The sequence below is a fragment of the Mytilus galloprovincialis genome, chromosome 6, assembly GCF_965363235.1.
Source record: "Mytilus galloprovincialis chromosome 6, xbMytGall1.hap1.1, whole genome shotgun sequence".
Taxonomy (NCBI): Eukaryota; Metazoa; Mollusca; class Bivalvia; order Mytilida; family Mytilidae; genus Mytilus; species Mytilus galloprovincialis.
The window spans coordinates 65,161,328-65,184,547 of record NC_134843.1 but is presented as its reverse complement, the minus strand read 5'-3'; the positions used below and the strand labels follow the sequence as shown (position 1 = coordinate 65,184,547).

Here is a 23,220-nt window from a genome sequence, read left to right as displayed (position 1 = left end):
GTTAAAATCGTTCATATAAATTAATTGAATCAATTGAAATAGACACTTTTAAGTTTAAAAAGTGTCCAAAATATTTCGTTAGATGAACTTGAAATTTGAGGCCGAAATCGGCCCTTACCGGACCTACTCCTTTTATGTATTGTTGTCTTTAAGTTTGCTGACAAGCTATGTCTATAAAAAGTCTCTTTGCCGTTTTGTTTTCGTTGTTGAAATAGTTGTTTTGTTTTTATAGACACAATGGGTAAAATGTCAAAAACCCGTGTACAGCAGTCAACATTGTGGTATATTCTAAATCACTATAATCACAGACAAATATTTAACAAAGAAACACAAAAAATAATATAGACAAGGCACATGAGCAAACATGAAAGACAAAAATACGAAAATCTACCATAGCACATTAACAAGATGTATAACTAAAGAGCCACGTCATATGTAACAAAGAGTCTGAAACACAAAAAGACATATAGACAAATTTCACTATAAAAAATGAAAGACAAGAATAAAAAATCTTTAGAAAAAAAAACAAAGAACTAAACGCATAATATGGTAAGTATATATATATATGCCTTTTATTATTCTAACATCCGAAAAATAGAACTACAGTGCTGTCATACACTTGCAATGAGAATGATTACTCTTACACCCGAATCATCACAGATGTTCAATTTTTTCTGTCGTTTTGTCGTTTGTTTTCTTTTTTGCCATGTTATATATTTTAGTTTTTCGTTTTTATCCTTCAATTTTCTTTCAGTTAAAATAATTTCAGTAAACACTATCTGAACTATTTTAATATTTTTTTATTTATCGTTTGTGGTATATATAACAAAGGCGGGGTTCCCAACCAACACAAAATAACCAAGACAAAGCGTTTGCGTTTTTTTCTCAACAAACATCTGTTAAATATCACATGCTGTATTCTGCATACAAACTTGTCTTTTTATAAAAAGATTTAAAAGGCATATATGGTTCAAAATGAATTTCTGATACTTTCCCACGTGACATATTATCCATCAAAAACTTCACAATGGCGTAAGGAATCCCGCTTTTTATCAAGTTGACTGGAAACTCGATTTCGTTTTCCTTAGATCCACATAAAAATGTCAAGAAATGGTTTTGAACTGGAATTCCATCCCCGTTTAGACACAAAATGCCACCAGATACTTGAATGCGAATTCTCTGTAGAGGTTTCACAAATAAGGTGTCAGTAACATAGATACATCTGTAACGTCTGTTTAAAATTGAATCTTCAAGTGTTTTGTTAAGTTCTGCTCTAACCACACATTGTGCAAACAATTGACCAAGGTCTCTTGAACCTTCCTTCGTACTTTTTGCAAACAATATAATTTTGCAGGGAATGCGACTTCCATAAAAAATGTCGAGTTCTGTCTTTAAAATATTAATATCTAAATGCTTGACAACTCGTACAACAGCTAAGGCAGCCCTGAAAGAATCGTGAAAAAATAGTGTGTAATATAATGCGGTAAACATGTCCTTTCCTTTAGTATTTTTTTTTAATATTGTGTCATTCTTACAAATATCTATATAGACTTAAAATCATGCCATTCAAAACAATATTGATCCATCATACTTATTTGAATAAAAAGTCAGAATTCTTTTTATCATTGTCTAGGGGACGATTTAGATAATCTGAATCAGCTCACAATTTCAGGATCTAGAGAAGTTTTGTTTGGGTGCTTTTAAAGTTTGTATAGATCGGCTCAGCAAGAGAGAATACTTTTAAGCTATGGTTATACTGTAACATACCAATCATAACATTTCGTATTCACTTTTTAAAATGTTTGCCAGACTGCTATCCATCAGAAAATAGCCAATTGAATATCAATGTAATAGTTGTTGAGGATATGAATAAACAACAATAATAAACAAAGTTATAAAAACATTGGACTATTTTATATCAACAGGAAACAGGATTTGAAATATTTCAACCAAAAAGGTATAATTATCAAGGACTATTGATAATCAATGAATCGGAAAAAGAAATACAAACGTTCATTTTAAAGTCAAATTATTTGATACACAACCTTAATAACCTTTAAAACACTTTTCGTTGAAATAAAAATAATAAGATTATAAATATTATATAGACGGGTGTAAACATTACTTTTGCGTAATGTCCCATTTTTTTCATGAGTTTTCAATACATGTTAATACAGAAGAGCAATCGCCGTTAAGCAGTAAATTAGTACATAATAGTTAGAAAAGGTACCAGGATTTTAATTTAGTACACCAGATGCGCGTTTCGTCTACATAAGACTCATCAGTGACGCTCATATCAAAATATTTATAAATCCAAACAAGTACAAAGTTGAAGAGCATTGAGGATCAAAATTTCCAATAAAATATACACAGTTGACCTACTTCAAAAGGCCTGCATTATGGGAGTGTCATACACCATTTTATAGATAATGAAACGCAGATGTACGAAATAACTTGTTTCATTTGGAAAATGAACGCAAAATTGGAATGTTTTTCAGGGACGAGTGTCTGTGACATATCCATATATACACATGTTACTGTATACAAGTCCGCTCAGAGCGGTGCAAAGGATTGATATATTATAATTTCTAACGAATAATGAGGACATATACCTCTTTCAAAACATATTTGCGATGCACACTGTTTCTGGTATAATTTGTAATAAGCAAGGAAAACATTAGACATGTACACCTCTGAGTGATTAAAAATTTATAGAATTTTATTTTTTTTATCTTACCTGAATTTTGAATTTAAATGAATATGATAAAGGCAATGGTGAAGAAAATGATATGGTTGTGTTCTTCTTTGTTTTGCTACGGGTATTTCAAATGAACTTTTTTTTTATCATTTTCGAATTTTTCATTCAAATTTTTTCGGGTATAAGTATGGAAAAAAAACACCGGTACACAATTAAACATTGTCCATACTTTCATTAATGATGAATACTAGTAACAACCAATCAGAATACATTTAACTTTAAAAACTAAAGGTTGCTGTTTATATTAGAAACATTTATAAAATGTTGTTGTTTTTTTTCATGCTAAATTGACCATGCTGTCAAATCTTTAAATTTGGGATTTTTCTCCGTTTTTTTTCTAGAATAAAAAGCATATTATTTCGACTTATTTGTTATACATGATTGAAAAAATACATTAAGAATTGTGAAAAAGAGGAATAGATTTGGAAAAAAAACCAATTAATGTGTACCCCTTACCCATTTCCTCAAAATTTTGGCTGGTGGCACTGACCGGAGTAGTTAAAGAATATTAAAACAATACTTAAAATTACTTATTCTAAATAAACAATTTCAACATAGTCTAGTTTGATTGTAATGTATTTCCAATTCATTGATATCTCCATGTGTATCACAAATTTTGGGAAATAATTCCCGAACGAGATTTCAACGATACTGAAACATCAGAAGAATTAAAAAAAAGTTTTAAACTCTTGTAACAATGTAACAATATAATAATCTACCATACAAAACAACTTACCCATCACATCCTTTTACCTCATACAATAGCTCGTCGTTAACTTTTTTGACAACCATTCTCATTAGAAATGGACGTTTATCTCTGAAGCCAATCAGGCGAGGCTCCACACCTGCTGTTCTCGAACTTTCTGGTAAATGGAAAGATATGTATATGGGTGTATTCAAAGAAGTCCTGGTAAATTTCATGAATATCTTGTCGCTGACTGCTATCAACAACTTTGGATCCCACTCAGGTAGAGATATTTTCACACTAGTAATTGCTGGTCGGAAAATCTGGAAAAAATAGTTTTTACTATTACCAGTGTTGGGTTTTTTTTACCAATAGAGAGCATTTAAAATCATAAACTCCAAATCGCAAAAAGCAATTATTGTGGGAGTTTCACATGTTTCATGAAAAATAAAATAATTACAAAAAAAATTTATTGTGAGAGTGACGCGGGATGACAGGATATTCAATCTGTGTAATGTGGAATGAATTTGGGACGAATTTCATTACATTTTTGATTTTTTTTTAATCTGAGTAAAAATATACCTTCTTTATATTTAATACATTGTTTTACAGTGATGTTCGCTCTGTCATCCAAATATTGAAACAGTTCTATCAGTTATATGATAATTTAGTGTCTCTTATTACTTACTTAATTATGCATATAGCATGTATAGTACATGTAAATTCACATGTTATTGTATATTTTTTCATATTTTCTTACTGTACAATTAATAAGTACTTGTTTGATTTGATGAATGCATTTGTTTTTCGCATACACAGGAGACATGTGCTTAATTTATGAAAAAAAGTGAAAACTGAAAACTTTGAGCTCGATATTGCTTTCATTGGATCGTTTCAGTTTAGCCAACAAATGTCAAAAAGTAGGTCAAACTTAATATTGTCTGTTTTCGCATTAGCTTATTTGAACTGTGATAATTAATTTATTGGAAATTAGCACAAAATATGACCGGTAAAATAAAAGTGAGAGCACCAGACACAAGAATGCATAAATGTCATTTGAACTTGCTGCCCTTTTAACAATGGTTTTACTTAAGAACAACAAATAACCCGAGAAGACACACATTAATTGCCATTTTCAGAATTAAATTATACAATGTAGCTTGATAAAAATGTTACCTGATAAGTTATATCCCTGTTCTGATTAACGTTGGTTGGGGGACACTGTATTACTAATTTATCATCAGTGCCTGTTTTTATAGTTGAACCGCATTGCTGTATCTTCTGAGATACTTGTTTTGGTTCTGATAGAATACAGAAACTGCTCATTTGGTAGCATGGAAATATGACAAAGTTGTCCTGCAATAAAACTGATCATAGTAAAGTTGTTAGATATGTGGTGTATTACATCGCAAAGTTATACACCTTTGAAAATGACCATGCTTAACTGGATACTTTTCGTTTGAAGCGTTATCTCGCCGAACACTGTTTTGTTCAATTTTAACAAAAGCGATATGGAGACTCCATATGAGAGTTATTGACCCTTTTATTTCACATGGAAAGTGATATAGACCTAGATTAGTTTGAGGTCCATATGCTATAAAAAAAAAAGGTATTTGAATACGATGTCAAACTTTAAGGTCATATTCTTAATTTTGACTGTTTCTCTTCTAACACTTTTAAAGAACAAGTTATAAATGTTTGTTTAATGTGATAAAAGTATGACACCTTTCCTGTGAAAACATCCAATGTAATGGGAGTTATTGTTCCTGGAATGTTTCAATTTAATGAAAATTGAGATTATCACATCAACAGGGTACTTGATAAAGACATAAGTCAAACTTTTAGACATATTACCGTGCAAAATAAGAAACGGAAGTGACCTTGAATTAACCGAAATAAGCTATTGTTGTACTTTTTTTCATGATGACAGTTCATTGTCACCAACCAAACATTCAAATAAAAAATTTGAAGACATTTGAGTGTATATCAATTCAATCTATGTATCGGTCCGAGTCATACAAGTTGTGAATAATTTTGAGTTGTAGGTTGATAGAGACTCCTGAAACCTAAAATGTGAATGAATATTTGAGATACATTAGCCCACACCGACCACCAACACCCGACAACTCCAAGAAAACCCAAATAAATATCAACAAACAACACTTTATTTATCTGGACATGGTACCATAAAAAAAATGTAGTTGGGATTAATTTAGTTTTACGATCACACAAACCTCTCTCTCTGTGATACTTCTAAACTGACACTTTTAGTGGTAAAAAGAAATAGTTCCCAAAGTTGGAAGAAATTTTACAAAACACGCCCTCCACCTCCCCACAAAAAATATTAAAAGGGAAAAGGACTTATAATCATCAGAATTCCTTCTAACTTAATTTGTCGCGTATTCTTTTCGGTATCTGTTGATATAGCTATCGAATGACAATTTTCAATAACTTATCGGAAATACCTTAAATTGTGCTTCTGCTTCTTTCCAAATGCTTTCATTGCCACTTCCCATACTGTAAGCTACATAGAAATTGGTTGACAAATTGGCAAGCACGTTATTTCCATAGACGCGTACTTTAAATATACTACTCTCTGTCATGGCTTGGCTGACAATAAAGATGTTGGATGTATTGTGTTCTCTTCCTTCTAGATTTTCCCTCGATATTATTTTGAAGATATCAGATGAAAACTTTTTATCATTATTGAAAAGATTTTTAAATGAATTCATATTTCTATCCTGCATATTCCACTTGATTGTTGTAAAACGACTTAACGCTTCGCCATATTGCAATAGCGTCGACAATTTGATATCATTACCCATATCCAATTCTGCTTTATGCATTATGTTATGGTTGTTGTTGCTAAAAGGAACAATACATTGCCTATCACGTTTATCTTGACAACTGGAATGTGAATTGTTCTCATTGCCCCAAGCGAATCTCCTGTTGTTCTTTTTATTGAAATATGTTGTTCGTTTCACTGGTCGAATACTTCCATATGATGAAGCAAAGTCTTGCAAGTTATCTTCTTCATTGGATGTGACTGATCCGGAGTCATTATGTTTGTTATAAACTGTAACAGTTGTTCTTTTCACCGGTATAGGTCTAATACTACCAAATGATGAGACAAAGTCTTGCAAGTTATTATCTACATCGGATTTGACTGATCCGGAGTCATTATGTTTGTTATAACCTGTAACAGTTGTTCTTTTTACCGGTCTAGGTCTAGTACTACCAAATGATGAGGCAAAGTCTTGCAAGTTATCATCTACATCGGATTTGACTGATTCGAAGTCATTCAGTTTATCATCATCTGAATCTGTACTTTCTGCACCGCTCTCCTCATTACTTGAAGCTATACTTTCATTAAGACTTATCGGAGAGACCCTAAAAAACATGATTATTCTAATACTCGTCAATAAAGGACCATAAAAAGCACAAGGATTTATTTCCCCAACCTTTTTGAAACATCTAATTAAATTCACTAGATTATATTAAGGCGGTACCTAACACAACCGGGAGATAACTCTGTAAAAATCAGCTAAACGTTTTATTACGATGTATTGTTAATGGAACTATTAAGCTTCTCAATGATCAAAATTAGTGTTTGTCAAACTGCTATATACCCAATGAATTTTTTGTGAAAAAGTAGTTGGTTCAAGTTTTTTTTAATTTTTTCGTCAAAAGGTCAAAGTTTTTTGAAAATTGAACGAGACCATTTAATATTAGTCAATATGTTCAAAATTCTAAGTACTAGACGTGTCATTTTCAAGGATCTAAGAGCAATGATCCAGGATTTTTTTTTTGTAAAAGCTTCAATGATGAGCATCTTTAGTATTATAGCTGAATCAACTATTCCCGACCGAATCCAAATCAAATTTCGAAAAACAAAACTTAAAAGAACTTATTGAATTTTCAATTTCATCAAAGGTATTTAAAACGATTATCAATTCCCAAATTTACAAATATTTGTTAAGATTTGATTTGATTAAAAAGTTTCAATCTTTGTTTAGACATAGTCATTCTTGTCAACCAGCTTTAATAAACATTATTCAAATTAGTATATGCGTCCAGGAAATTACACTTGAGTATCATATTTCTTGTTTTAGAACACAATAGATAACTATAAGATGTTTGCGACTGTCTTACTATATTTAACAATAGATGATAAATAATCTTGAATTTCTTATGTAAAACGACGTGGCACTTATTATGTAAAAAGGATATTTAATTCGCCGTTTAAATGAAGACCAATTCAACAATTACAGGCTCAACTACAACACAACACAAGATTTGCCAAATATGTCTGGTGATATTGTCAAAATCCACTTGATGCGTTTAAGCTTTTAATTTTGCAATTTGATAAGAGACTTTCCGTTTTAATTCGGTATTTTTGTGATTTTACATTTTCGTATATGCGGTTTGGTACGAGTGCTTCTTGTTATAAATTTATATGGTCGAATCATGTTTTTCATACGCGATAATAGCTATTTACAAATCTTTTTGTCCTATATTATAGAAACTATTTTTCAAGAAGATAAAATATGTTTCAGACATATTTCCTTTGCCAAATATTCCGCTTGCAAATAGCAAACTAAGCAAATTCTTTTTGAGTTCAAGGACTTGAATATTCGAAACGTTTATTATGCATGAGTAACGAATTAGAAATATGTTAAAAGATATATGTACAGATAATTTGTGTAGGTTTAAATACACAATCAGTTTGGCATCTTTAAATATGTTTAAATATGGCGACCCAATAAAAATACTACTAATACTACAACAATATTCATTTCGACTATTTTAAATACAATCCTCTTATATAAATTCATAAGAAATAAGAAAGAGTGAAGAATGAAAGACACAAAAATACAAAAAGAGAAAGAGAGGGAATATCTTTTAAGTGTCGAACTAAACTTCAATAAATAAAAATTTATGATTAAGCAGTAATCATAGAGATCATGAAATGTTGTTGCATTTGCAGTCAAATTATGCTACAAATTCAAATGAAAAATAATAGCATTTCGTTTTTGATGATGATGAAGAATACAAAAATATATTCAACACATATATAAACAGTACATTGAGACTAACACATAAGAATGCTTTACTTTAAAGATGAACAAGTAGCATCAAGTTGTCGTTTTGAGTTTTAGATATAAATTTTAAATAAATTAAATAATTTTAAAACGATGAGTTACCTAGGTATAAGTCGTGTAGTTTCATGAATGTGACCTACCGAATTAGACTATTTACCGGATTTGTAATCACATAAGCAACACGACGGGTGCCACATGTGGAGCAGGATCTGCTTACCCTTCCGGAGCACCTGAGATCACCCCTAGTTTTTGGTGGGGTTCGTGTTGTTTATTCTTTAGTTTTCTATGTTGTGTCATGTTTACTGTTGTTTTTCTGTTTGTCTTTTTCATTTTTAGCCATGGCGTTGTCAATTTGTTTTATATTTATAAGTTTGACTATCCCTTTGGTATCTTTCGTCCCTCTTTTATTTCTATGTCAAAGTGAAACCCAATTTTGAACTCTTTCCAGATATGTCAGATATATTTTGAAGATGCATTTTTTAGTCTTGCGGTGTGAAATCCAAATAACTTTGAAAATGGGGGATATAATTGTTTTTTCATCGGATTTCCAGTCAATACCGATGTTTGTCCGAGACTGATATCTTTCATGATTGTTTAAGATGTTTGAGATTATTAATTCCTTAAATGTTTAAGACAAGATGGTTTCACTTCACCACTTTAAATTGGGTGATGTATCTCCCTTATGCGTGTTATGTTTCGTTATCAGCTATTTTTGTCCTTTTTTACCTTATCAATCTTTGTATAGCGTTGTAGATATTCAAATTGACCCTGAACATCACTCAACAGACACCAACTATCGAATTAGTGCTGTTAAATTAGTATCGATGATATCAATGCATTACAAAAGCGTAAACGTATTAGTAAGATGTACTATTAAATATATTGTTAATATCTTCATCTACATGGAATGACTTCATCAATATAAACAAATATATTATAATTACGGACTATCTGTTTTCTGTGACCAGTTAGTCAATGCATATTTCATATAAGCTGTTTTGCAAGTCATCATTTTTACAATAAGAATTTCATGATGGTGTCTATAATCAAATGAGGTCACTTCTTTCCAGAGTAGAGCCATGGTTATATTTTCTTAATTTGTGTAATATGATATTCAATCTGATTGTTTGTTTAGATAGAAAACGTGACACTTTCTAGAGAAACAAGGAAACCATTGAAAGATAAATTAAATATTTAAAAGTCGATCAACTAAATTATTACTGGTTTAATTATGAAACAAATTTGCCAAACCTCTCAGGTGGTAATGTCTGAAGACTTCCAGTGTATAATACGGTACGTGTAGTTCTGGTAATAGTTCCTGCTGTCCGTTTCATTTTTCCCCATACACGTTAAGCATAATCACAAATATGTTTGCCTTAAACAGAAAACTAAGTAGAATACATGTATTCCTTTTCAGAAATAAGTCTGTGTCCCAATTATTCCACTTGTATATTAAAGTGTATTTATATGTTTATGAGCTGCAATATCTATCATCTAGCATTATTGAATAAATTAAGATTGTTTAACAAATATGTAAATTTAAATTCACAATCATTAACATCGTTTAGATATATGCATTTAAATCTGACGACTAATAAAACAAATTAGGTTACGATCCACAGGCTGTTGTATACGCTTTACTTTTAGTATAAATCTTTATATATTACTGATGTATATAAATATAAAAAAAAATCAGATGCAAGCTCCTTAGCAAGAAACATATATGATTATCACTATTTATACTGCACTCGTTCTATTTGAGCAGTCAAAATGCGTTGACTGTATATTTCTATGTCATATACAGTCACTGACCCACTGACTCGGCACAGCCTCGCATTTCTCCGTTTCTAAGCCTCATCCTTATATCGTTGATATGTCAAGTCAATGCACTATTATTGTCTATATACGACATCAAATGATGCTATGTAAATCAATTTGATATAAGATAAACAAAAAGACACACAAAATTGAAAATAAGTTATGTCTATTTGTACAAAAATATCCTAAATTCTATTACTAAACTTCAAGAAATCAACAGTAATGATAATATCAAGAATTACCAATCCTAGGGTAAAATAATTATGTTTAATTTGCAGTCGCATTATGCTTCGTATTTGAATATAGAATAATAACATTACATTATTGGTGATGGGCAGTTGTCAAAGAAAGCAAACAGATATGTTGTATGTGTACAGCAAGTAAGACATGGTAGATGAACGAGAGGAATGCAGTTTATCTAAGCACTTTGGAATACGGTGTATATCGATATGTTTCACCGTTGATGTTACTAGTACTTGAACATTAAGACTCCAGTTAAAATAAATCAAGAAAACCGGGAAACTCAAACACCTCAGATTATCATTCATTCCTGAGTTTTGTTCGAGACTGCATGGTAACTTTCATGATTTTGTCTGAGATTTGTAATTCGTTAGTCACGACGACCAGGAACTCTAGAACACCTTAAATTTCTTTTAATTACTGAGGTTTATCAGAGAGTGCATTGTAACTTACATGATTTCCACTCAGATTTTTCTCTTGTGTTAAACACCGACACACATAAGTCATGAACCTTGTGAGGGGTTTTCTTATGTCACATCTTATTATCTTTATATTTGTAAAATTTGGTGTTCATGCATGCAGATGTCTATCAGATTCAGTTTAATCTATTCACAACTTATATAGGCTTGGAACGATTCATTCTGTGTAGAAACCTGTCTTTTGTGATATCTTTTAGCTATTCGCGTTATTGGATGGGTATCCCGATAAAACCTACATTTACCTAATTTTCTTCTTTATGTCTAAAAATAAGGTCTGGAACTGAAGAGCGCGTAACCTCGAAATATCACACATCTAAATGAAAATTATCTATACTAGTATATTGGTTAAAACGGTCAAAGAGAAGGTTGTTTGCATTCTTACCGAGGATCTCCAGTTTATGCACAACGTGCTTCGTTTACTTGTTAATTCTGTTATTGACCGTGTTATCAAAGATCAATTTACACGAGTTGTTTTCCATCTGAGAGGGATATACATTTTTATTTACAACGAATAGCTACAGAAACTGAGAAAAGAGCATTCATACCTATCATTACGTTATCTGACAGTGATGTTTTCTTTAAAAAATCTTTTGGTTGCGTTTAATTTTTTGTTAAGCTAAAACTTTCTCCTATTATAAGACACTAGAACACACCCGCGAAATCGCGGGCATTCAGAGCGGAGTTAAAAGTATGTAAAGTGTTGTTAGAAGTTTTATACCTCCTCCTTCATTTCCAAAATTCCCAATTTTTGGTTTTCTATCAATTTCAATATGAACATACATTTAGTATGTTATGAACATTTAAGTAAGGAGCCTGTAGTTCAGTGGTTGTAGTTTGTTTGTGTGTTACATATTTGTTTTTCGTTCCTTTTTTTGTGCATAAATAAGGCCGCTAGTTTTCTCGTCTGAATTTTTTAAGCTGAGTATGCGGAATGGGCTTTGCTCGTTGTTGAAGGCCGTACGGTGACCTATAGTCGTAAATTTCTGTGTTATTTTGGTCTCTTGTGGAGAGTTGTCTCAACTTGGCAATCATACCACATCTTTTTTTTTGTTATCAATGAATTTTGTAAAATATTTAATGAATGGAGAATTTCAGAAAAAGTATCAAAAGTTCACATGAATAATTTTAGCGCTTATCTGTATATTACTATATAAATTAAGTGTATTTACTTTCAATTCTTAGTTTAGTAATCGATCCATGGTGGTCAATTGACAAAGTATACAGACTCTCTCCATTTAATAAACTCTGAACATAATTAAAATACACTTTATTCGTACTATTTGTTTGTTCAAAGTATACAGAAAAACGCAAACCGGAAGTATAATCTGACTTAAAATTTTGTCCAATGACGGGACAATATCCGGATGCCCTTTTTCTCGTTTTTCTCCCAAAATAACTCAATCTGAATAATCATATGAATGGATGACAAATGCGACTTTGCACTGTACATATAGGACACAGAGTCGTGTTGATTAATTTATTGTGGAAAGAAGAGAAGCGACACCAAAAATGAGGTCTTCTCGTTTAATAGTATAGATATATAGACATATTCTTGTTCAACGAATCATATAACTGAATTCATAAGATTTAAGGATCATTGCGGTATCAGTGTAGTTGATTTATATGTGTTCCAACGCATAACTATATTGAATATTTTACTTTACTACCACAAGAATGTTTCAATCAATCGAAACCCTTTAAAATATCGATTGCGATATTACATCAAATCACAGTATTTTTGTTTGTTAGTAATTTAATTTAATGGGTTTTTTTCAACACTATTACTTTTCAGTAACAATCATTTGACAATAGGTTCTCATTAAAAAGACAAAAACAAAAAATTGAGTGAGTCGTCAAAGATAATGAAACAACCACATTAAAAAATGTTGAAACCACATCGAGTAATAAAATAAAACATCAAGTAATGACGAAACTATATCATGTCAATACTATACCATATTGAGTTATATCAAAACATCATTACGTAATGTCAAAACCATATTATGTAAAGACGAAATATCATCAAGTAATAATTAAAACAGCATAACGTAATATCAGAGTTCCACAGAAGACAGCTTTGGTGTTCCATATTATCATGTTCTGCCAACTTAATAATGTCACAAATCAACAGTCGCTTCGTAAAGGTGTCTTTTTATGGACGAAACGCGCGTCTGTTGTAAAAATAAATTTTAATCCCGGTATCTATGATGAGTTTATTTGATTATGACTTATTCTTCTAATTTAATGACCGAGAGCAATATGAAATCAATATTGAATTCATAATTTTGTTGAACCAGTGAGAGATGTACGTCCTCCGGTGCGTCCTTTGTTGATACCTTATATGTTAAAAAAACATGAAGGAAGATGATTAATTAAGTAAGGAAGAGATGTACGTCAATGAACAACACTTCAAAGACAGGAGGGTGTTTGCACAATATGTCAAGCTCAAAATCGTACATAGTTCATAAAAGTTATAAATAAATTTCTATTGTTTTGTCAACTTCTCTTTCTCATTCTTTGAAATGCTTTACTGCAATTGGTTGAATTTGTATGCCAGCAAGGAAATACACTGTTGATTTGGACGACCAATTCCAGCATCTTAATAGCCTAAACATATATACATTACTTGCATAAATATCAGATTGCTGATTTACATAACTCGTATTTCTTGATATTGGCTTTATTTTACCCGTACTTTAATACGACAATTGTTATATATATGTAAGTGTAATCAATAACGTCATGTCGTGTTGTCATCCAAGCGGATCTACTTAACTAAGTGTTCCTTTATTCAATATGAACACTATGTACATGTACGATCATGTACGTGGTCTTCAATCATTAGACTCACTTCCTTTCAAAGTAAAAATCTTGACGATATTGTCTTCAAGTTGATGGTTGTGAAAATCAAAGTACATAGGCAGAAAAATGCAGTTGGTACGATATTGAAAAGCTTCTATTTTGTAGATAGAAGAAAGTGGCACCTTTATAGCAGAGATGATAGATTCGGTATTTCAAAAGCCGATCAGTTGATCTATAATAATTGCTGGTTTTATTATAATACAAATTTGCCAAACCTTTCAGGAAACAATTCCTCAAGCCTTCCTTTGAATAATATGGTACTAGTTTGTCTGGTAATAAATCCAGGTGTCCGTTTCATGTTTTCTTTGTACTTTGTACCAATTATATCTCTTGTATGTTAGAATGGGTTTAAATGCTTTATAAGTTCAAGTGCGTAAATATCTGCTATATATGTGTGATTATTGAATAAGAAACATAATAACAGAAGGGTAGGTTTCCATTCACAATCAATTTGACATCTTTTAGATATATTTAAATATGGCGACTAATAACAAAATAATCTTCAACACACCAGCCGTCGTCTCTGGTTTACTTTTACCTATATACCTTGATACTTGATAGTTTTATATGGTAAAATGCAGATGCAAGTCTATTTGCTAGAACCATATATATTTACCGCTATGTAAGACATAAACTTTGTTAATCAATCAGATATAAGATAAACAAGGTAAAGGGGATAGAAAGTAAGCAATGGATACAAAAACCTCATAAGTTAACGTATTGAACTTCAAGTCATCAACAGTAATGATGAACTTCTAGAATTAGCAATCATTAGGGTCACACAGTTGTGTCGCAGTGAAATGATGCTTCAAATTTGAATATTGAAAAACAACATTTCGTAATTGTTGATGACAAGTGGTCAAGGAAAATCTGCTTATATCTATGATTTTCAGACTGATAAAGAAGTAACATTAAGTTATAAGTATGAATTAAGGACATAGCAATAAATGAAAAATGTTCATAATAAAATTATGTTAGACCAAGGTTTAGTACTAATAGTTTATGTGCATGTCTAAGTGAGAACCCATTCATTTTAAAATCTCTCGAGATATGTCGAAGATTTTTTGCAGGTGGTGCAATTTTTAGTTTTGCGTTTACTTTTGTGAAATCTCAATACTTTTTTGGAATAGTTTTTTTTTATTAATATGTTATCACTGTATAGGGATAACCGGAAACATTAGAAATCCACCTCCAACACAAATTCAAGACAACATCTAGATTTCCAGTCATTACTGATATTTCTCCGACACTGATAACTGATATGATTAATCTCAGATTTCCAAGTCTTAAGTTGAGACGAGTTAAGATTGATGTTTGTCTGCGACAGATAAATAAAGGCAACAGTAGTATACCGCTGTTCGAAATTCATAAATCGATTGGAAAAAAAATTACAAACTAAAACGGAGAGAAACACATCAAATATAAGAGAACAACAAGACAACAGAAACGCTTAAATGCAACACACTGAGAAACGAACTATAATATAACAATGGCAACACTCCAGTCATTCAAAAGGTGCTACATATTGAACAAAATGGCGGCTTACTGAAAAAAAAATACTTCTGAGATCCAAGGTCTATATTTTAAAAACTATCCGATAAATTTTCTAAAATCCCTAAGAAAACAGCATTTTGCAATGACAAAAATGAGATTACATGAAAATGTATCTTCATTTAACTTGAACATATAGTTACGAAGAACACTTCGTAAATGTGAATTGACTTGCTATATTTCACGTGACATCAGCGACGGCACAGTTCTCTCTGCTGATGTGTATAGACATTGTTATAAGTGAACAGTCCCATTATTATAGACTGTCCCTGGTCATGTCATACAGAAAACAATACACCCAAGATTTCCAGTCGTTACGGAGCTTAAGTTTGTCTGTGACTGATAACTCTAATAATTTCGACCGAGATTTCCAATTTTTACACTCATGATGTCTGTGTATGATTATTTTTCTTGTTCGTTGAGTTTTATTTTTGATTTTATATACTTGTGGTTTCCTTATCTGTTTTGCGGTTATTTTTCAATTAAATTCTTTCACTTTAATTTTTATTGCTTGTTCGTACATTTTTATATAAACCTTTTGTAACTCCGCTTGTGGAGATTAAAGGGATATATTTTTTCGAACGAAATTTGTTTTAAACCCCGCCGCACATAAGTCATGAAACTGGTCAGTGGTTGTCTTATCAGGGGCGGATCCAGGAATTTTGAAAGGAGGGTTAGCGAAGGCTGTAAAGTTCGCCGAGCGAAGAGATGCGGAAAAAAATGTGGACCTATTTTTGACTAAAAAATATAAAATAAGTGTAGAACAGTTCCTGAAGTGGGGCATGTATATTTTATAGTTAAAGTGTAAGGTTTGGAAAGTTTTAATGCCGTATTCTCCCCATTAATTGTCTATTATAAAATGAGTGGATGGATCCAAAACTATGTACTAATATATTAGATGTAGGACTCAGTTTTCAGCAAAAATTGGACATGGAAAATTCTCGTTTGTTGTATGTTATATAGTTAGCATATCCTCATAGATTTCTTGTTGTAAACAAGATAAACGTTGGACTATTCAATGAAATTTACAATACGAACGACACGAGTTAAGAAAACAAACAAGCAATTTTTATCGAAATGTGTGTTTGAAATGTTTCACCCAAGAAGGGAAGTGAGGGGTTCCAAATCAACCAAAGACTACGAGTGAGTCTGAAATAACATCGAATTTATGAATGACGGTCGACAAATGGAGATATAAAGGCCACACCCAAGCAGGCAGGTTGCAGTCGGTCCTTGAAAAAAAGTATTCAATATATCAGTTGGGCGACAGAGACATTCCGGTCAGATTTACATAACTCGTATATCTTGATATTGGCTTAATTTTTCCCGTACTTTAATACGACAATTGTTATATATATGTAAGTGTAATCAATAACGTCATGTCGTGTTGTCATCCAAGCGGATCTACTTAACTAAGTGTTCCTTTATTCAATATGAACACTATGTACTTGTACGATCATGTACGTGGTCTTCAATCATGAGACTCACTTCTTTTCAAAGTAAAAATCTTGACGATATTGTCTTCAAGTTGATGGTTGTGAAAATCAAAGTACATAGGCAGAAAAATGCAGTTGGTACGATATTGAAAAGCTTCTATTTTGTAGATAGAAGAAAGTAGCACCTTTATAGCAGAAATGATAGATTCGGTATTTCAAAGCCGATCAGTTGATCTATAATAATTGCTGGTTTTATTATAATACAAATTTGCCAAACCTTTCAGGTGACAATTCCTCAAGCCTTCCTTTGAATAATATGGTACTAGTATGTCTGGTAATAAATCCAGGTGTCCGTTTCATGTTTTCCCAGACACATTCAGCATATTCATAGATATGTTTTGTCGTAAACAGAAACGAAAGTAAACATCTGATTAATACTTTGTACCAATTATATCTCTTGTATATTAGAATGGGTTTAAATGCTTTATAAGTTCAAGTGCGTAAATATCTGCTATATATGTGTGATTATTGAATAAGAAACATAATAACAGAAAGGTAGGTTTCAATTCACAATCAAATTGACATCTTTTAGATATATTTAAATATGGCGACTAATAACAAAATAATCTTCAACACACCAGCCGTCGTCTCTGGTTTACTTTTACCTATATACCTTGATACTTGATAGTTTTATATGGTAAAATGCAGATGCAAGTCTATTTGCTAGAACCATATATATTTACCGCTATATAAGACATCAACTATGTTAATCAATTAGATATAAGATAAACAAGATAAAGGGAATAGAAAGTAAGCAATGGATACAAAAACCTCATAAGTTAACGTATTGAACTTCAAGTCATCAACAGTAATGATGAACTTCTAGAATTAGCAATCATTAGGGTCACACAATTGTGTCGCAGTGAAATGATGCTTCAAATTTGAATATTGAAAAACAACATTTCGTAATTGTTGATGACAAGTGGTCAAGGAAAATCTGCTTATATCTATGATTTTCAGACTGATAAAGAAGTATCATTAAGTTATAGGTATGAATTAAGGACATAGCAATAAATGAAAAATGTTCATAATAAAATTATGTTAGACCAAGGTTTAGTACTAATAGTTTATGTGCATGTCTAAGTGAGAATCCATTCATTTTAAAATCTCTCGAGATATGTCGAAGATTTTTTTCAGGTGGTGCAATTTTTAGTTTTGCGTTTACTTTTGTGAAATCTCAATACTTTTTTTCCTGAAGTGGGGCATGCATATTTTATAGTTAAAATGTAAGGTTTGGAAAGTTTTAATGCCGTATTCTCCCCATTAATTGTCTATTATAAAATGAGTGGATGGATCCAAAGCTATGTACTAATATATTAGATGTAGGACTCAGTTTTCAGCAAAAATTGGACATGGAAAATTCTCGTTTGTTGTATGTTATATAGTTAGCATATCCTCATAGATTTCTTGTTGTAAACAAGATAAACGTTGGACTATTCAATGAAATTTACAATACGAAGGACACGAGTTAAGAAAGACAAACAAGCAATTTTTATCGAAATGTGTGTTTGAAATGTTTCACCCAAGAAGGGAAGTGAGGGGTTCCAAATCAACCAAAGACTACGAGTGAGTCTGAAATAACAACGAATTTATGAATGACGGTCGACAAATGGAGATATAAAGGCCACACCCAAGCAGGCATGTTGCAGTCGGTCCTTGAAAAAAAGTATTCAATATATCAGTTGGGCGACACAGACATTCCGGTCAGATATGGTATTCACATGCAAACCCCTGGCCCCAAAAAATATCGCCCGTTTTGTATTTATCATGTTAAAGGCAAAAATCAGGGTCATAATTTTTTTCTGTCAAATATCTCCGACTGCCCCCTGAGATCAAATGGTCCGTACCTAATACTAGTAGTTCAAATCAACATAGAGCTTACTGACTGAGGATCCTTATTCAGCTATGTTAATAATAAGCTGGGGCTTGTGGAGTTAAACATGTTTTTGTAGGTAAATAATATTGCTGTGGAACTTTTTTTCCCCTGAGAGTGTAATAGAGTATTAGTTTCTGTTTGGTGGAATTGTGAAATATGAGCCACTACGTTCTTGCTCGATCTTAGTCGCTTTTAAGATGTCATGTTTGTCATCCTCAGTCTAAGCAATGTGTTACTGTAATTTGAATTTCAAAATGACTTGAGTGACGGTTTTTTTCGACGCACTGGTCAACTCCACTTTAGCAAATCACATGACTTTAAGGGATTGGATAAATTTGATAAAAAGCCAAAATGAAGAACATGGTAATTGGAATTTTACCCATCCGACCAGTACTGCCTATGACGATATTTTTGAATTTGTTCATAACATTCATAACAAATTGTTAAAGGCAATAAAAATGTGATTAAAATAAACATGAAAAATAACAGATTTGAAAAAAGTGATGGGCAAAAAAAACCCGATAATCAAAATAGTGATTCATTCCTTGGATGTGTTTGAGCATTTGCATCTGTATGAATCGCAAGTGGTAGGGTGGGATAATTATAAATTGATAACATGAAATCAAACAACTCATTAGTACAGGAAAAAATTATGAGCTTGGCACAGCAAAGGGAAACACAAACTCTATTCTTCTAATTTGTTGATTGCAGATTGCTATATTCTGTATACAACAATGATGTGACAACAAAATATGAAATTTTACAAAACGGTTTGAATCATTTTGCCAACTTAAAACAACCTTCAGGACTGTCATTGATTCACACATACTTAAAAATGCAACTACCATACTTAACAGGATCACAGTTATGACACTAGTCACTGGGGTAAATATATGATCTCCGTAACTGCAGTTACGTATATCCAAAGATGGCGAACGATGTTTCTGGTCAATATGTCTTTTGTCAATTGTGTTATAATTCTGTATTATTCTTCGGTATTTCGTGTCTTTTATAATGTATTACAATATTTGAAACTGAAATACTAAGTGTTTAATTCATAGTTTAACCGATAAATGGAGAAAACAGCCATTTAAAATATCGTGATGATGTGGGTAACTGAAGTTAATAAATTTTTAATGATATACGTAACTGGAAGTATTGATATCCGTAACTGATTTTATTTTTAAATAATTCAATCATGTTTGAAATGAAATAAATGTCTCCGGTTATTAAAAGTGTAATAAATATGAATCAGAAATGATCCTCGAAGTTAGAAGTCTTAAATTATTATGGAAAAATTTGATCAGGCTTCCAATTCTTAATTTCTATATTGTCAGCAGCATGCATGCATAGTGAGCTAAAGGATTTGATAGCTTATTATAGATGAAATATAAGTAAAATTGAGAACGGACAGTACTTAAGCAAATGAAAAAAAAATCTCAAAAAACACCAAACGAATTGATAACAACTGTCATATTCTTAATTTGGCACAGGCATTTCCTTAAGTAGAAAATGGTAGAGTATTAGCTGGTTGTATAACTAGCTAAGCCCCTAACTTGTATGATAGTCACATAGGATTCCATTATATTCACAATAATACAAAGCAAACAAACATGATAGGTCAGAAATCAAAATTTGGGGAACGATGCATCTAAGTCAACATAATTTTAAAATTTATCACACGATTAACAACTATTTCAACAGAGAAACACAAAATGGCATATACACACGTTAAAGATAGAGTTCATAAAACAAATTTGAGTGCAAGAGTACAAATTGACCATAGCACCGTAGTACAATGGCTGTATGTATGAATACTGAGCCACCCCAAAAAATAATCAAACAGTACTATAGAGTTAAGGTTAACAATAAACATTTGGACAAAACAAAGTAGCACAAAATCACGTACATCAGATGATAAACAACAAGTACATTAACACCATATTTCAAGACCCCCAAGAGTGACTGCGGTTGGAAAAATTGTCTCCATTGGTCTACCTCCCTTTAAATTATAGCCATAGTGTTGTATCAGTTTTGCTGTCCGGGATGCACAAGTACGCATCCACTTCTGGTCAGAATGGGGACGTTAATTCAGATTCCACATGTTGAGAGAATTCCGTGCTCTTTGTAGCTAGGTTAATAACCCTTGTAAAAAATCTTTGAGGGGTCCATAAATGGCCAGTGGCAAAGACAGACTCCCGTCCCTATCCAATCTGCCATACCCGTGGTAGACCAAATTTCTTTTATCTTTAACCGGGACGGCCTCTGATGCAAGACTTACCTACTTTATCTATATTTTTTTCTCTTCCTGAACATATATTTAATATAAAGAAAATGTGGTACCACTGTAATTGAGACACAAGAGACTAACTGACACAGAAATTAATATTTTGGTCACCATACGACATTTAACATTGATCAATGCCCATACCGCATAGTATGCTATAAAATATAATTCAAACAAGTCAACTAATGGCCTAGGCCTTATTTAGGGGCCATTTTTTTTAAATAACGAAAAACACAGCAACAAATCACATCCAATGCATTGCAGTCTCCTGATTGGTGTCAGGCCTAGGCAAATACTGGATGTGGCGATGATAAACATGTTAACTGGCGTTTAATCCTCCACTGACTTGGACAGTGGTGTAACAGTACAACATAAGAGAAAACTAAAAAAAACAGTTGAAAAGGCTTAACTCATCAGGTAGATACAATTAAAAATAATTTGTACACAAAAAAAAAGTGAACATTGGAGGGTACTTGTACATCCCAAAAACAAAATCCCAAAATTAAACAGTCACTAAATTAAGATCTGGGAGTAGTCGCAAGTACTGAGAGCTATTTTAAAGCCATTTTTTTTTTAAATCATGCATCTAAGACTAATTTATGAGTTAATGCACATCCCGTATCCAAGGGATTAAGTGTGAAGAAATCTTAAACAGTCGATTTTTTTTCTAATGTTGTTAGAACATTGTGGACATATTATTTTTGATCCCGATGATTTCATATATTTAGCTTAGCCGTATTTGGCACAAGTTTTTGCAATTTTGGGTCCCTAATGCTCTTCAACTTTGTACTTGTTTCAAACGGCTTTTTAACTGTTTTGATATGAGCGTCACTGGTGAGTCTTATGAAGACAAAACGTGCGTCTGGCGTATTAAATAATAGTCCTGGTACCTTTGATAACTATTTTACACCACTAGGTCGATGCCATGGCATGCACTGCTGGTGGACGTTTCGTCCCCGACGGTATCACCAGCCCTGTAGTCAGCACTTCGGTGTTGACATGAATATCAGTTATATGTCATTTTAATAACTTTCCTGTGTACAAAATTTTGAATTTTTCGAAAAACTCAGGATTTTCTTATCCCAGAATTAGATTACATCAATCTAATTAAAACCCGATCTCTCATCGCACCCGTTTTTTGATATGCCGCGTGGTGAGATTACATTAGCCGTATTTGGCACAACTTTTTGGAATTTTGGGTCCTCAATGCTCTTCAACTTTGTTCTTGTTTTGGCCTTTTAACTGTTTTGATATTAGCGTCACTGATGGGTCTTATGAAGATGAAACGCGCGTCTGGCATATTGAATTATAATCCTAGTACATTTGATAACTATTTTGACGAATTTATGACAGATTTATTTCCGAAATAAATGATGGTCCGAACTATTTAATCGAGGATAATGAATGAAGCAGAAACAACAAAATTCAACAGTTACGAATATCCTTCTATAACCATTTATTACAGTTACGGATATCAGCCTTTACAGTTACCCATATCCTCGGGATTTTTTTAAATGATGATTTCTCCATTTAGCGGTTGAACTATGACAAGAAACGTTGTATGTAAGTTTCAAACTTAGCAATACTTTAGATAGGATACGAAATACCGAAGAATATTACAGAATTATAACACAATTGACAAAAGAAATATTGACCAGAAACATCGTCCGCCATCTTTGGATATACGTAACTGCAGTTACGGAGATCATATTTACCCCAGTGATTGTGTGATATCTTGGTAATAAGTTTAAAAATTAATTCCAAAACTGTTCCGCATTTTCTAGATAACAAACCGACTCGTCCGCAAATATGAAAAACGGACGTTGTTGTACATTTTTTTCTAAAACAAATATTGGTTACAAACTAATCAAGAAAAGAGAACTCATTACTTTACTTCCGGTTACCTCGACTTCATTGCCGGTTTTTGGCGCACGTGTAAAATTAGCTCTTTTGTTAATTATCTAGAAGAATGGGAGAAGAAAACTTAAGCAAAAAGTATGCTGAAGCCCCAAATGTGTTTCATATTAATGATATATCTCTATTCTGTAAAACCTCACCTTTTTCTT

General features: G+C 32.1%; 1 protein-coding gene and 1 long non-coding RNA gene across 4 annotated transcripts in view; one reads left to right on the top strand and one right to left on the bottom strand.

Moving 5' to 3' along the window:
- Nucleotides 1-780: 780 nt before the first annotated feature.
- On the bottom strand, nucleotides 781-17,353 carry LOC143080118 (uncharacterized). Of its 2 annotated transcripts, XR_012979628.1 has the most exons (6): nucleotides 17,209-17,353; nucleotides 9,797-9,920; nucleotides 5,909-6,833; nucleotides 4,620-4,799; nucleotides 3,495-3,766; nucleotides 781-1,444 (listed from the first exon to the last, which is right to left on the bottom strand). It is a non-coding gene; the product is annotated as an uncharacterized LOC143080118 (long non-coding RNA). The 2 variants fall into 2 exon arrangements; XR_012979629.1 differs by lacking the exon at nucleotides 9,797-9,920.
- Nucleotides 17,354-23,050: 5,697 nt separating this feature from the next.
- Nucleotides 23,051-23,220, top strand: part of LOC143080117 (lysine--tRNA ligase-like) — a 38,613-nt gene continuing 38,443 nt past the window's right edge. Inside the window, exon 1 of one of the 2 annotated variants that reach the window (XM_076255805.1) lies at nucleotides 23,051-23,149. In XM_076255805.1, the coding sequence (XP_076111920.1) occupies nucleotides 23,124-23,149 (26 nt within the window). In that variant the 5' untranslated portion in view covers nucleotides 23,051-23,123. The remainder of the gene's footprint in view (nucleotides 23,150-23,220) is intronic. The other variant, XM_076255804.1, reaches the window with a different exon arrangement.